This window comes from Cajanus cajan, chromosome 6 (genome assembly GCF_000230855.2).
Source record: "Cajanus cajan strain Asha chromosome 6, NIPB_CcT2T_4, whole genome shotgun sequence".
Taxonomy (NCBI): domain Eukaryota; kingdom Viridiplantae; phylum Streptophyta; class Magnoliopsida; order Fabales; family Fabaceae; genus Cajanus; species Cajanus cajan.
This window is the reverse complement of record NC_138522.1, coordinates 48,559,997-48,575,981: the sequence shown is the minus strand read 5'-3', so window position 1 is coordinate 48,575,981 and position 15,985 is coordinate 48,559,997. Positions and strand designations below refer to the sequence as shown.

The 15,985-nt window shown below is 33.0% G+C and overlaps 1 protein-coding gene and 1 non-coding gene across 10 annotated transcripts; one reads left to right on the top strand and one right to left on the bottom strand.

The window, feature by feature from the left end:
* Positions 1-3,095: 3,095 nt before the first annotated feature.
* On the bottom strand, positions 3,096-14,671 carry CW7. 9 transcript variants are annotated; one of them, XM_083077448.1, is made up of 13 exons: positions 13,613-14,608; positions 13,172-13,361; positions 12,920-12,994; positions 11,923-12,029; positions 11,304-11,360; positions 10,183-10,271; positions 9,996-10,066; positions 9,404-9,556; positions 9,059-9,157; positions 8,593-8,647; positions 7,349-7,471; positions 3,771-4,000; positions 3,096-3,562 (listed from the first exon to the last, which is right to left on the bottom strand). In XM_083077448.1, the coding sequence occupies exons 1-13, from the start codon at positions 13,642-13,644 to the stop codon at positions 3,539-3,541; spliced, it is 1,305 nt and encodes a 434-aa protein (XP_082933574.1). In that variant the 5' UTR covers positions 13,645-14,608; the 3' UTR covers positions 3,096-3,538. The 9 variants fall into 9 exon arrangements, 7 of the variants coding, with proteins under 7 accessions (XP_082933574.1, XP_082933575.1, XP_082933578.1 ...); XM_083077449.1 differs by having other exon boundaries at positions 10,183-10,246; positions 11,304-11,364; positions 13,613-14,593; XM_083077452.1 differs by lacking the exon at positions 7,349-7,471 and having other exon boundaries at positions 13,613-14,627.
* On the top strand, positions 13,858-13,929 carry TRNAD-GUC (transfer RNA aspartic acid (anticodon GUC)). The gene has a single exon. It is a non-coding gene; the product is annotated as a tRNA-Asp (tRNA).
* Positions 14,672-15,985: the final 1,314 nt, after the last annotated feature.

Genomic DNA, 15,985 nt, shown 5'->3' with positions numbered 1-15,985 from the left:
AAGTAACTAAATATTTTTTTAAAATTACATTATACATCACAATAATATTAAAAATAATAAAAATTACTAGTCACCATTCACCTAATTTTAGTTTATAAAAGTATAGTTATTAATAAAATACAATAAATCAATCATATATATATATATATATATATATATATATATATATATATAACCATGATTAAAAATTAAGAACCATAAATTTTAAAAGTTAAAAATTAATTCTATATATTTTATAAAATCATTATTAAAAAATATTGTATTAATGTTAACAACAAAATTATTCCATATGTGCTTCTTTAGAGGGAAAAAAAGTTACAAGATTTTTTTATAATAGGGTAATGTGAATTTTGGAGAAAGAGATAAAAAAAAATGGAGAAGGAAAAAAAATTTAAAGAAGAACAAAATTTTTTGGAGGGGGAAATGAAAACCTTTGGAGAGTATAATGAAAAAATATATATAACTGATTTTTAGTGAAAAAATAAAAAATAAAAATAAAATTATTTACGTTGATAATTGAATTCAAATTTGAGAATTTCTGACGAAACTCTCACTTAAGCAAGTAAATAATTATGCTAAATAACTTATCAATATAAATTCAAAACATCTTGTAAATTATTCATAAAATATTTTATAAGTTTGTTTAAACACTTTCATAAATATTTATAGAATAAAATAAATAAAATAAGTTTCTCATAAGTTTTTCCAAACAAAACCATAGTTAAATTTGCAATCACACATTGTCTAAACAACCAATGGACATCTCTTGCAAAAAAGTGAATTACTCGTACATATCAAGTAACAGAATTGTCAAGATGAGGGATATAAACAAATATACGAAAGCTAGTGGCTGATTTAAAGTGTGTAGAGGTGAAAATAAAAAAGCAGATGATAAGATAAGGTAAAGCAAAATTCACGATGAATCGAGTTATCAAATGTAGATGGAGACGTAGATGCGTTCATACACCCATCCATTTGGTGATTTAATCATATCGAGTACATTTGTCTATGTAAAATATAACCAGTTTCCCCACTAATTTTTCCAAAGTAACACGAACTAGCCCAACCATAGCAAAGATTGATGGACATTGCTATAAATATATGATATGATATATGACTTTCAACATATTCATTACACAATTGAAAGAATATTCTTGGGTAGTTTTCTTAGTTGAGGCTTCTTATAATTTGGGCAATTTTGTATTGGTTGGCAGTTGGTTCCCTGGACTATTAAAGTGGCATAGTGTTGAGTGGAGGATAACATGCAATCACTTGTGTTGCCATTTTGGTTAACCTTGATTAATTAAATGATGGGAAAAGATAATTAAGCAATCTCTTTTTTTAGGTTGCTAAAGTAGGTTGCATGTGCAAGTAAATGTAATGGAAAAAAGAATAGTACAAATTAGGTGCTTCTTCTTTAGCCTTTGCCACTGTCCTCTTTCCTTTGCTTTTACTTCGGTTGTGGCCGCAATGACATTGCAAATTCGCAACCACATCTCATGTAGCTTTTGCTTCTTTAGACAATAGGGAACAAATCTCCAACACACAGGGAAGGATGCATCAAACCACAAGGCTCATTCCTCGTGTAAAGTATCATCGTATAGTTTGTCCCCCAATTATTACTATTATTTTTTAATTTGTTGGCTTCTCTTCGCAAATCGTTAGAAGAAACTGCAAGACAAACTTAAGGAAAGAGTTAGACACAATTTTGGGGTCTTTGATAATGATAAAATACTTTTATACTGGTCTTTAGCTACGAGACTAATCCGATTTAGGGAGAAATTAATTACATATATTTGTTGAAAGATGCGGAATTATTTGGTCAAGAAAAGTACAATTATTCGTAACACTTAGATAAGTGACTGAAACGTGTATATGATGACGAAAGGAAGGGGTTTACAATGAACTTAGTCGTGAAGAATATAATATATTGTATCATTTGCATGCGATAAAGAAAATAAATTATGCTATTAAATTAAATTGAAAATACATTTTAATACTAGAAGATTATACACGTGAAGTATGTGATACAATGATCAATATTCATACATTTAATGTATCTAACTATATCAAATGCCCAGAGTATATTGTATGGTTGATCATATAATGTACAATGTCAATTGTCTCATCAGAATACAGACTCCAAGTGACAAGTATTGTCTGAACTAGTAATTTAGTATAAGATATTTTTTTTATATGATTTCGTGAGAAAAATTATTAAAAAAAAATTGTTTTTCTAAAACAAAATGAACTTCACTAATCATATCGTTATTTTATTTGTTCAGCCCATAATCTCCATTATTTTAATATTTTCAAGTTAATTTCTTTATGTCTTGACCGGAAAAATGGCCATTATTTTATCATCTACATCAATTAATATATATTAAGATTTACAAGTTATCAAAAAAAAATTATTTCCTCCCTTAGATAATAATAATAATAATAATAATAAGAATAATAAATAAATAAATAAATTGAACAAACCATTGCACATGAGGCAACAGAATACAAATAATTGACATTTTTTATTTATTTATATCACAATACTATATTATATAGGAAAAATATACATTAGAAAAATAACTATCCCATCATCTCAGATCTTTAATTGTTTCAAATTAATGTAAATATATTAAGAAAATAGATATGCAAACTTAGATTAAAATATTATTATTTAATATTTTATTATCTCAACTTCGTTATCTCATTAGATAAAGAAAATGTCTACTAAATAAGGAAATAATTTAGAGAAAAAAACTAAAAACTCTAAAACGTAGATTAAAAAGGCTAAATAGACAAAAGATTTAAAATAGAAGAAATATAACATAATTTATTATCTATAAAAATTAAATGAATTACTTTTCCCGTATTAGACCAGATAGATATTCACAAAAATGAGTTAATGGAAAGGTTATGTGGCTATTCAAAAATAAACAACGAATAAACAGTGGATGAGTGGATCGATCATAAATACTAACCAACACAACCCTGGGCAAAACCTTCCGGTTCGCTTATTTGTCAATTTGAAATTAAAAATAAAATCGCTGGCACTAACACCAAAGGATGAAGTTATATATGAAGATCAACACCAAAAGTGAATAACACATGCTTTTCCATAAATAAATTCATCTATTAAAAAGCCCCATTTTTAGTGGCCATCGCTGCCTGCGTGCAGTTCAGCTTTGACTGGCGACCAGTTTCTTTCACTTTTTTTTTTTTTAATCTTTTCTTTGGTAGGTATAAACAATTTTTCAAAAGTAATTAAAAAATACCTAATCAGGAACCTGGTAATTGGAAGTGTGGCAGTTACAATAATCCAAAATATACAGCAACTAATATAGATTTATACCCATTTGCAACAAATTACCCCAGGATACTCAACCCAACACCAAATATGCACATTTCTGAGCATGCACGTGCGCACGACATGCACCAAAGGCAACTATGTCGGAAGAGAAACGAATTTAATGACTAAGAAATAGTGTGTTCGCAGATATCTCCATTTCGATTTTCAAGCGCCCACAGATACATTGGATGGTCACATAGTCACTGGAGGAGCTCCCTAAATTGACAGTCAAAATATTATAATCAGTACTGTCAAAGTGAGAGTGAAATAAAATCAAAGGGTAGCAACGAGAATAAAATCAAGTCCTTTATATCAGAGCAACAATCCCAAACCAAGCAAATTGCCAATACCAAATGCAAAGAAAATTTTTCCTAAAAGCAATGCCAATATACCATTTCATTTAACCCTAACTGCAAAACCTCACCTTAAACAGAAGATCATACGCAATATATTCCCAGGGCAATGATATGGACATTAAGCTGCATTTCAAAGGTATCAACTCATCAAAATTCGGGCTAGAGGAAGAGGCAGCTGCATAAGCTTGCCTTGCTGCCACTGATGCCGCGGATGCTGCTCTGCGGACAATTACGCCAAGCCCAAATGCTTTCTTTGATATAACTGGAGAAAATGGGCCTGAATCCTCCTGGCTTTGATCTGACATTGCAACAGAGAAATTCCATTTCAGCCATCTTTATATCTACCTTTTAAATGATAAGATTGGAACACACAAAACGCTTCACAACATATTTGACGAGAATAGTCAAACAAGAAACGGTATTGCCGCTAGATTTTGATCACATCTATCAAGTATTTAACCCTATACCCTGTAAATGTACTTGCTATCCTGACAGAATAAAATTTAATAAACAATCAAATAAGCCATAAAACAAACAGTAATAAGTAAAAAATGTTTCATATGATGAATGCTTAGTCATACTTTATAATATCTTATTTTCTTAATTCTTATTATTAGGGAATAAATAATAAATACTTTTATTAGTTATATTGTGTTAGTTTTTCTGTTAGGTCTTGTTATTCTCTTTGTTGTAACTCTCTCTCTATATATGTAACTGTACCGCACAATGTGTAGTTTAGCTTTTCAATAATATTCTTCTCTAAATTCTGTTCTCCTATATGGTATCATTGTGAGTTCGGTGTGATCTTGGGCTAGCTCTCTCGCCGTCACATCCTCTTGCCGTCGCGTCCGTTCTGTCGCTGTTGTGCTCGTAGTCGCGTTGTGTCATCTTCGACGAAGCGTTCTTCTCGCTGTTGCGATCTGTGCGATTCTCCAATTTGTGTTCTTTTTGCTATCGCGCCCTTCTTGCATTGTCCTCTGTTGTGTTTGATTTCACAACACTATTTGTTTCAATCTTGTAATCTTGTTGTGTTTCTTGTTGTGGCGCTGTTTTGCCTCCTTTCTTTTTGATTCTTGAAATTACTCTTTTGTATCTTCAATTGTATTCCAATGGCTTCCGCTCCTGCAAACTCCACTCAAACTTTCGCCAGTGTCACAAACACTTTCTCTTTGACTGTCACCTGCAAACTTGATGAGAAAAACTTCATGACCTGGCAGCAACAGGTCACTGCTGTCATTCGTGCTCATGATCTTGAGCGATTTGTTGTCAATCCAAAGATTCTGATGAAGTATTGTTAAGTCAAACGAAACAATTCCCAGCAAAGTTTTGAATAAGACAAATATAATACATATTGTTATTTCTAATAAGTGTATTAGTGTTTTAGAAAAAACATAAGTACAGGCAAAATGAAGAACAAGATAACATTTGGTTAAGCACCAAATGAAGTCCGCACAAACATTAGAAGAAGCCTAATGATCAATCAATCGAAAGTCAACAAGAGTATCAGACGATGGATGACATAAGACAAAGAATCATCTCAGACAGAATTAAAAATCTTCCATTTTCACCACTGGTCAGATGAAAGAAAAAGTCAAAGTCTATCTCTCAGAGACAGAGACTCAAATTCCAAATCCAAACGAAGAATATTGAAAAACGTCTGAAGTTCAAAGAGAAATATCATATATCGTTTACATTCATATAAAAGCACACAAAGTCATCAATATTGTGAAAAGAAAGAAAAATAGACGAGCACGAATCCATAAGTCAAAGCAAAGCATACCACGAGGATCAGATCAAGGCAAGTCAAATGATAGATAGAGTAAGACATAAGCGCCAGACAAAAAGACAGCAAATATAAGAAGCGTACTACCGGTCGAAGTCTTGAAGTATCAAATGAAAGGCCAAAACAAATATCAAACAAGACGACAACTTCAAGGATCAGACGAAACAAAGCCAAATAATAGACGAGACAAATGATAGAGGAAATTGAGCATCAAATGATAGATGGAATACAACATGTGCGCCAGACGATAATAAATCAAATATCAGACAAGATGAGTCAAGGCAAAGCACAGCACGAAGATCAAAAGAAACAAAATCAAATGATGGATGGAATACGGAATATGCACCAGATGATGATAAATCAAATATCAGACATAGGTGTGTCAAGCACAACCTAAAGTGCAACATAAAGACTCGGACGAAGATTGGTCAAGAATCAGAAGAAAGTCAACCACGTATCAGACGAAGGATAGCACAGACTGAAAGACATTCCAGACGGAAACAAAGCCTTTCCATCTACAATGTTGACTAGACCAAAGGAAGACAAAAGCATTAATGAAAAATGTTCAGACAAAGGTCAAGACTTGAGATGCACATGAACTACAAGACGCATATGAAGACTGCCATGAAAGCATATGAAGAATCAAGTCTCAAGGGACAACTCAGGCATCGTCTACGATCATTCAAAAGCTCTCAATATGATCGTGAGGAAGGGAGTAGTGTTGGGTCTCCGATGATGGGTAAACCTAACCCCAACTCCTATGGTTGGTGGCCAGCAGCTTGCTAAGGAGGGTACATTGTTTGATGATCCAACTTTATACAGATCTGTTGTTGGTGCCCTACAATATGCTACAATTACTCGGCCAGAGATTGCTTTCAGTGTCAATAAAGTGAGTCAGTTTATGTGTTCTCCAATGGAGGAACATTGGAAAGTTGTTAAACGGATACTTAGGTATCTTAAAGGAACTATTGGACATGGATTGATGTTCACCTCTGCCACTTCTACTACTCCCTTCAATCTTACTGTCTTTACTGATGCTAATTGGGCAGGTGATCCTAATGAAAAAAGATCCACTTCAGCAGCTTGTATTTATCTTGGCCCTAACTTGGTGTCTTGGTGGTCCAAGAAGCAGCTGCTAGTTGCCAGGTCAAGCACTGAAGCAGAGTACAAAGCTTTAGCTCAAGCTGTCACAGAGGTTCTGTGGATACAATCTCTCCTAAAGGAATTGCAAGTCAAAATAAATATTCCTACAGTGCTCTGTGACAATCAGAGTACAGTTGCTTTAGCTCAAGCTGTCACAGAGGTTCTGTGGATACAATCTCTCCTAAAGGAATTGCAAGTCAAAATAAATATTCCTACAGTGCTCTGTGACAATCAGAGTACAGTTGCTTTATCTCACAATCTAGTCTTACACTCAAGATCCAACATATGGAACTAGACATCTTTTTTGTTAGAGAAAAGGTGCTAAGTAAAACTCTAGTTGTTTCGCATATACCCGCTCAACATCAATATGCAGATGTTCTGACAAAGGCTTTGTCACCAAGAAGATTTTTGTTTCTACTTTCCAAACTCAATGTGGTTAACCCATCTATTGTGTTTCATCCCCCTTGAGCTTGTGGGGAGTGTATTAGGGAATAAATAATAAATACTTTTATTAGTTGTATTGTGTTAGTTTTTCTGTTAGGTCTTGTTATTCTCTTTGTTGTAACTCTCTCTATATATGTAACCGTACCGCACAATGTGTAGTTTAGCTTTTCAATAATATTCTTCTCTAAATTCTGTTCTCCTATACTTATAATACAAAAATCTGGGGGGCATGTCAATACAAATTTTGGAAATCCCATGCATAAAAAGGTTTACTACCTGCAACACCAGAAACAGCTACTTCAACTTCCCCTCGACCTCCAGGACCTTTCATGTAAATCCTGTCTGTTTTGCCAGAAGAATGACCAATCGATAAAAGACTCCCAAACCGAGACCTGCCAGCTTCATTGCAGCAAGAGGGAATATATGTAACTGACTGATGAGACAACAGAGATATGGTGTGAAGCACATATGACACATAAGCTATGTAAACCAAACATAATGAGCTCGTGGAATTTCCCTATATAAAGGCAATAAAGTATCATCATCACATTTAAGAGAGAAAACTCTCTTTAAAAGAAGCAGAAAACAGAGAAGACTACTAAAGCTTAATCCATTAAACCACTTTACAATGAAAATATCTGTCAATAGAATTTATAATATTATCATTTGGGCACCGTTTTTTTTTTCAGAAAGGATGAATAAAATTTCACAGCAATAGTTAGAGTTGTAAAAGTTTCATAGATTCCAAAGACCGCTGACAAATCAAGTCCAGAAAAGATACATCCACATCCACACGTCTTTGTAAATATGTGACTCTGGTGACCCAAAATGTTTAATGTGCAAAACTACTTCCCCATCCCAATCATTCAATCTGCAGAAAAGACATTGAAAAAACGAGGCTTCTTTATAAAAGAAGCAAATATCTAAAGTGTAGGGGTGGGCAAAGCGGTCCAACCCGATCCAACCCCATTTTAAGTGGTGTGAGTTGCTCCACCAGAGGAAGTGGGGTTGGAAAACAAAAGCCCACCATTTAGAGGTGGGTTGACCCATCAAATAAAATGGTGGGTAGGCAAATTAACCCGCCAAAAAAAAGACAAAGATAGAAACAAGTATTAAAAAATATCAATTCATCTATTTTTAACACATCACTTATTTTACTTTATATACATGTACATATTATCTCATTATATAACAATATAAATTTATTTTGACATGCTTTAAATGTTGGTGGGTTAGGTAGGGTGGGTGGATTAGGCCAGTTAATTTATCATAGATGGCTAATTTTTATAACCATTTTTTAATTAATCAGTGATTGTAAAACTGGTTAATTATTGTTATGGTTAACTTTTCTATAACTGGATATTATAATCACCCCTAGTTAGGTGGGTCAACCCACCCAGCCTTCAACATGCGGAGGTTTGGCAGGTTGAGTCATCTAACCCACAATATCAGTCATTATAAGCGGCTTCAATCCACTTCACGATCCCTAATCAAAATGTAGGATACTGTTAAAAAATTACCATCATATGCATCTCGAACCATCTGGTAGCTGACAAATCCTGAGAATAGGGTAAGCTGCAAATAGAGGATACCAGAAAATCAGAATGTTTAAGAGTTAGTTACTTAAGAACTTCTGCATTAGTTTGTTTGTTGACATACTAATTTCAGAGTTATTTTTAGATGCATCAAACAATGTTGAAAATATAACTTCGTCCGTCCATAAAAAGGCATGATTACAGTGACTTTGTTATAATGTTTAAACATCTTTGAGTGGTGCAGAAGGAACCAAGTTTAGATACAATTGAAATTTCCATTTACTTTACTATAAATCGGATAAAAGAGAGCATCTCTGAAGAGGTCAGACCAATATATAAAAGCCAGTTAAGAACTAGCATGGATTTCAGGTATGGTTATACTATATTGACTTTAGTTGTTCCGTCACATTAGGTCCAGCAAACAATGATTTTATAATCAACAAAAACCCACCTGTTTAAGACTGAAGTTCCTCTTGTCACTGAGTTTGATTTTATAAAAACCAGATACATATGAATGAAGTATGAATAGTTTCAACTTATAATGTCCAAGCTGTAATCAGCAAAATGTAAAGACAATAATTCACATATCAATTATAAAGTACAAGCAATATCTTAACACAGCCATTTACAAAAAGTGAGAATTGATTCAGCTGCATATTTCATTATTAAAGCACATAGAAGCAGTATTCAGCCCATATATTGCAGCATATGAATAAAAACTATTAATAGAAATAACTAACCAGATTAACAAAAATTAAAAACAAAATTCAATATAGTAACTAAGAAGTAATCAAACCTTTGTATCTTTTTTCTTTGCAGAACTAGAATGGACTTCCAAAGAGGAGCTACCACTAGTACTACAATCATTTGACACCTTTTCACTTGGAAATGCTGCCCCATCATGTGCATTTAGAACTACACAATAGCAGTGATCTTTTTCAGTCAAAACCTGCAGGGGGAAAAAATCACCAAAACTTACTTTATGAAGTGATCAGACCCAGAATGCAATAGGTATTCAATGAAGTGTAATCCTGTATATGGGGCATGTCAAAACAATGAACCAGGAGCAAGCATTCAGACAGAAAATAACACAACATGACAATGTGAATTAGGAATTTAGCATCAATATCAATCAAAATTTTCAGCTCTTCACTGAATGAACGACATAAGCATCAGCAGTTGACAAGAGCAGCCATTAATCTGTAACTAGTATACATTTTTTTTAATGGAAGTGGAAGTTTCACATGTAAATAAAAACATGCAAGATAAGGCGGCGCATATGTACTTAATTAGAAGATGTGAACCGTAAAAGATATTGAATATGCATAAACGTTTCATACATGAATATGTGATTATAAATGTAATAACTTACTAAAGTAGTTTATTACCACAGCATCAAAGGTGGAGTCAAAATCATCAATTGCAAAACATATATCTGGATAAGCAGGAGTCGTTTCCACTTCCTATACACATGTTGAAGACAGTGTAATTAATTGTCAATAAAATTATAAAATATGTAAAAACAAAGTATTCATTCTTTCTTCCTAAGAATATAAAAGAAAAAGATAGGTATACTTGCCTTTTTAGAGTCCAATTGAAAATTAACACGAGTTGGGGATGCATAAACAGTCTTCACAACCTGAGAAAGTGCAATTGGCCACACACTGCCAAATCAGAGGATATTATGTGTATTTACATTTCGAGTTTTAGACATTTTAAACTACCTAGACACCACTGTTGAGTGTATACATACTACTGAGATAGAACAGCATTGGCTTAAAGTTTCACAAAAATAAGGGATCTTCCAGGCAAAAATCATGAACAAAGCCTTAATTACAAATAAAATACAACTATGAAAACACCAACTATTGGTTGACCATGGAAATGAACAGAAAAATCAGTCACAGACAACAGCATACTCAAATCTTTAGCCATTTCAAAGGGAGATAAGTAATCTAATAAAGAAATTGAAAGAGGTAAAATATATAGCAGGGTAGGACATACAAGGGAATATTACCAACTACAACACAGTTAAATTCAAGTTACAATTTGTGACAAATGGGAATGGTAGAGGACTATGGTTCCAGGCAACGCTTGATCCAAATGTCTAGAAAGTCAAAATCAAGATTAAGAACAGACATAGCAGAAGAATATATTAACATCACAATAACAGAAATCATTTATCACTCCCACTGTCACACTTTTGAATCTTCAATCCGTTAAAACCAAAAATCATCATCATAGAATAAAAGTCCAACCAGGAAATGTATGCAGGTTTTTTGGACAATCCCAATGGGTTTTGTTATGGCAATTAGCCACTACAAAAAATAACAAAATAAAAACAATTTAAACAGATCTCTGAAAGACAGGACTAGAAGATTTGGGGTGGAGGCTGAATAAACCCTAAAGAACTAGAGCTCCATTGAAGAAACTAAGGTCCAAGACCTGCCAAAGCAGTACCTTGAAGATGGAACTGATTCACCATCATTCCACCAAAATGGGACTCGGGTTATAAATCTGAACCCTAAATTGTTGAAATATATCACAAGATTACTAAATTCATTTTACTTATGGATATTAAATAACACAAAGGATAAAAAGTAAAACAAAATTGAACATTATCTTTTACAAACAATTACAAGTAGATGAAGTGTGCATAATTTAACTGGGAGATAGATTCATTATACTACACTCACCTTATATATAGGGGATAAAGCTGCATCCTGCCCAGCTCGATGGTTAAGAAGATCCTGCTGACTAGAGAAATAGATATCTCAAATCAAATTGCCTAGATAAATGATTATGAGGAACAAGTGAATTACCCTAAATTGCAAGACTTTGTAAAGTTTATGCAAACCCTTTCTTGGCCATAAAAAATACAAGATTTTTTCTTCTTAAAGTCACATAATATTTCAATCACAATTTGCAAAGTTACTCCAATTATATTTACATCTAAAAATATAATGATCCAACAAAAAATATGATGGAGTATGGACAACAAAAAATATTCAGACCCTTTTTATTTTTGTTTTTTATATTTCAATCATTGCCATAAAGGAATTCTTGCTGATGAGAATTGGACACATAATGATACAATCATACAATGATACAACTCATCTATCTTGGTAACAGTTAAGAAAACAAATTCGAGATTGATTCTCTGCGGACTCTGCAAAAATCAACTGATGCATGCATATGATCATGATAAAAATAAAATCTTAGAAAAGGCAGACCGAATGGTTGTGAAACCACCTAAAAGATTAGGATGGTGAAACACAATGGTGGACATGGAAATTAAGGAAAGAAAATCAGTACCTGCAAATTGCAACAGTTACGCTGAATGACGTATGAGCAATTAAATTCAAGTAAAATGAACGCCTCCAGTCCACATCTATAGAAGTTTCATCAACTAAGTCGCTCAACTGGTTGAGAAAAAGTGAATAAAATTATTTGGCATCACAATGGATGGACTACCAAATCCTACGTCAAAAGAGTTAATCCAACGAGCCAAAAGGATTTTAGCAACTGAAAAATAGAATTGGTTTGGAAGGAATATAATGTCATGGAACATGATAAGTAAAGACACCTTCATGCTATCAATACTTGTAAAAATCCAATCCATACTTTCCCAAGGCCAACTACTCCAAAGGAAGATATTATGCTAAGCACATTTCTCCGAATAACACAAAGTTAAACCTAAAATTCTGGTTATTTTTTGAAGGCAACCATATATTTTGGTTAGGCTCAGATACCATCTTAGATCTAGGATGGAGTTTTATATCATCTTTAATTCAGGATAGACTTTGATACCATGTTAGAATTTGAGTATGCCCCAAACCCAAGTTATAAGAGGAACAATCCTCACATCATGAGCTAGATTTCGGGTTGAATTGGGCTCAAAGTCCCAAACTTAAATTATAAGAGGAACAATTTAAAAAAAAAAAAAAAAGACATTACATTGACATGTTGGTTTGTTATAAGCAATTATGAAGTGTTTTAACAAACAAATATCCACAAATTCCATTGGCATTCAAACACCTATACCAACAGTTTTTCACCTTCGATTGCAAGAACAGGGATAAAGGATGAATCTGTACTAAACATTTTTTACGACATGTTTTTGCTCTTCTTTCGAGATGTAAATGATTCAGACAGAAAGACAAGTTAGAACTCGAGTAGGCATATGTATGACAGGAAACAGGAAAACAATTTAGTATATAGTGTGAAGAACATTGATAACAACTAACAAGCATTAGATACAGTTTAAACTTCAGCATCACCCATATATGGTGTGTGCGCATATTGAATTTACCTTAGGTGCCCACCTGCGTACAAAATAAGGATCAACACTCTCTGTTTTATTGTTGGAACCAGAACCATGCGAACCCTGCAGGAAAACAAGACTTCCAAAAGGATTAACAACATTGCCTCCAGTCCAACTTTACAACCAAAAAAGATAGCATAAAGATAGAATCATTATTACCCCATGTGAACAAAGATTAACAATAAATCAACCGAAAATTCTTCTCAACTAAAAAAAAAAAAAAAAAAAAAAAAGGCATACCAATTTTCTGACAAAGAAAACAAGATCATCATCTTGGCGTCCCCTTGACTCCTTGCCACGGACGAAATACAAATCAAAGACATCGTGCCAAAACTTCATATCCATTTCGATATCAGAAGCATCTTGCTCCTCAACCACCGTTTTCCCTATTAAGTTGGAGTGCTTCTTCACCATGCTCAACAATTCATACCTTAGGAAGACAAATCAGAACAAACTAATAATTACTAACAAACAAAAAAGGCGATGCAGGACAGTACCATTAGTTTATTAGCGCAGCCAAATTATTCTAGGAAAGAAAGTCACCGAAAAAAGAATGCACGATGCAACATCATGTGAGATTGCATTAAGCATCCACTACCGAATCATAATCATAAAATTGGATACCAAAGAAGCCACGGAAAAAGAGAGAGAACAATAACACAAATGTGATTTGGAATGTACCTTGAGGGGGTTTCGCCGCCATCGCCAAGCATCTCTTCTTAATTGGTTCCTAGAAACTAATTTAGCTTAGGGTTTATGGCCAAGATTCGTAGACTATGTGATACCAAGCTTCTCAATTTCTACAGTAAACGAGAAGAGAAGGAGTAGAGAAGTTTTTGTTTGTTGCGGTTTAACACGTTGCGGCACAGCGAGAGAGAAAATCTTATTTCTGTTAAATAAATGTTAGTACCGCTGAGTATTAAGTTGTCGTTGTAGTATAGTGGTGAGTATTCCCGCCTGTCACGCGGGTGACCCGGGTTCGATCCCCGGCAACGGCGACTTGTATTTTAGCCCTTTTTATTCTTGTTTCTTTCTAATTTTTTTTGTCCAAGGGGTTCCTTTTTCCAACTTCTTTTTTTCTAGATATAGTTCTCATTTTTTTTTTGCATTTAATTCCCCCAAAAAATAATCCTTTTTTTTTTCTTTCAAGTTTTTTTATTGTCTATACTTTTTTTTTTGTTCGGAGTATCCATCGCCGACAGCAGTAACTAATTTCCTCGTTACGTTGAAGGCACCTCAAAGGGTGGGATAGTTGGCCCCAAGATTTAACGCGGCTGCATGCGGCTGCATACACAAGGCAGGATTCGAACCCCTGACATTGCTTATTTTATTGTCTATACTTTGAGAGGGCTTTCTTTTTCCATTTTCTTTTTCCTAAATGCACTTCTCATTTTATTTTATTTTTTGTATTTAATTCCTCCAAAATTTAATCATGTTGTATGAAATCCAAATAAAAAATTAAAACAAAAAGAATCCCAAATCATTAAAAAAAAAATGGAATATGCAGGATTTACGTTGACATGCGAGGTCACTTCGAAATTATATATATATCAATAAAAGAAATATGCATAAGTTAAATTGTTGCCTCATCGACCTTTCTTAGGCCTGTGTTATTAATTTAATTTAAACATAATTTATGGGTAAATTCTATGATGGAAGAGCACTTAAATGATTTATCCATGAAAATTAATTATATTTAATTATTAGTATGTTTATAAAGATTTGTCATGGTTAATATACTTCGTAAAATCTTTAAATAAAACATAATTACTCACATTTAAGAATTTATACTCATTTTTATATGGATATGCACATTATAACATGTATATAATTATAAATATAATTAAAAATAATTATATATATATATATATATATATATATATATATATATATCGTATATATACAACTATCTAGTATAGAATAGTATAAAATCTTAAGTTTTGGTCAAAATGATCATACAACATCTTTTAAGAGTCTGTTCCAACTAACCCTATTATATTTTAATGAAAATCATGATCATCGCAATTCAAATTACATAAAAAATGTGTAAAAATAAATTAAATTTTAAAAACATACTAATATAAGAATAAAATATTTATATTACCACTCACATATAAACCATATATAAACAACTCATGACATACAACAATCGTCAAATAAACCTATTTGAACGCAATGCACAATCCGATTTAAACATTCACCGCCATCATATCGTATCACAAGGTAATCAATCATCTAGCACATGTGAACAACCATCAACTCAACTTATATCACATGTACACACATCATTGTTAATGTGTCATCATATATCTATATAGATTTTCTAATATACATTTCAGTAATCCAAGTGATTTAATTCTATCAACCAGATTAATCCCCTCACTCTTGTCAAGCTTGTCATTCTTTATTCCAAATAATTAAATTACCATTGCAAGAACATGCCATGGACCATCGTCGGAGCAATTTTCAGCTGCCACTGCCCCCTTTTCATTTTTTATCCTTGTATTTTCTCTCTCTATACTCCTTCCTCTCTTTTTTTTTTATCCTAACGTTAATTTCTTTCTTCCTCATTTCTCTTTATGTACTCCCATTGCTCACAACTTCGATAAACCGCCGCAAATGCAACCTTTTATTTTCTCCCTCTCATCCACTTCCGGCTAAGTGGGCCTCCACAAGCAGTGGTGCGCTGCTTCTCCTTACGTCCTTCATTCTTTTTGTTAGTGCTTTCTCTCTCTTTGATAGTATTCTTCCTCTCCCTCACTCATTTTAGCTTTTGATTTGTTTCAATCTGCTGGACATTGAAATATTATTCAACACCCTCATTGTGGGAATCCTTAAAAAGAAACTCGAAAAGGAAATAATTCCAAAAATAAAATTTTAGGATAAAATACTATTTAAATTTGATTTCTTTTTAATAGAAAAGATTACAAGTCATAACAAGGATTAAACTTAGGTATATAATTACTATTTAAAACTGATTGAATGCCCATTAAATCTTTAATAGCCGATAATTTTGATGGTTTAAATGAAGCATGTGCAATAGTACGTACTCTA

Coding starts and splice junctions, on each gene's coding strand:
- CW7 (XM_083077448.1), bottom strand. CDS start 13,644: ATGCTTGGCGATGGCGGCGAAACCCCCTCAAG. Junction 10,272..11,303: donor CTTTATCCCCTATATATAAG/GTGAGTGTAGTA, acceptor CTGATTTGGCAG/TGTGTGGCCAATTGCACTTT. Junction 4,001..7,348: donor AGCTGTTTCTGGTGTTGCAG/GTAGTAAACCTT, acceptor TTGCAATGTCAG/ATCAAAGCCAGGAGGATTCA.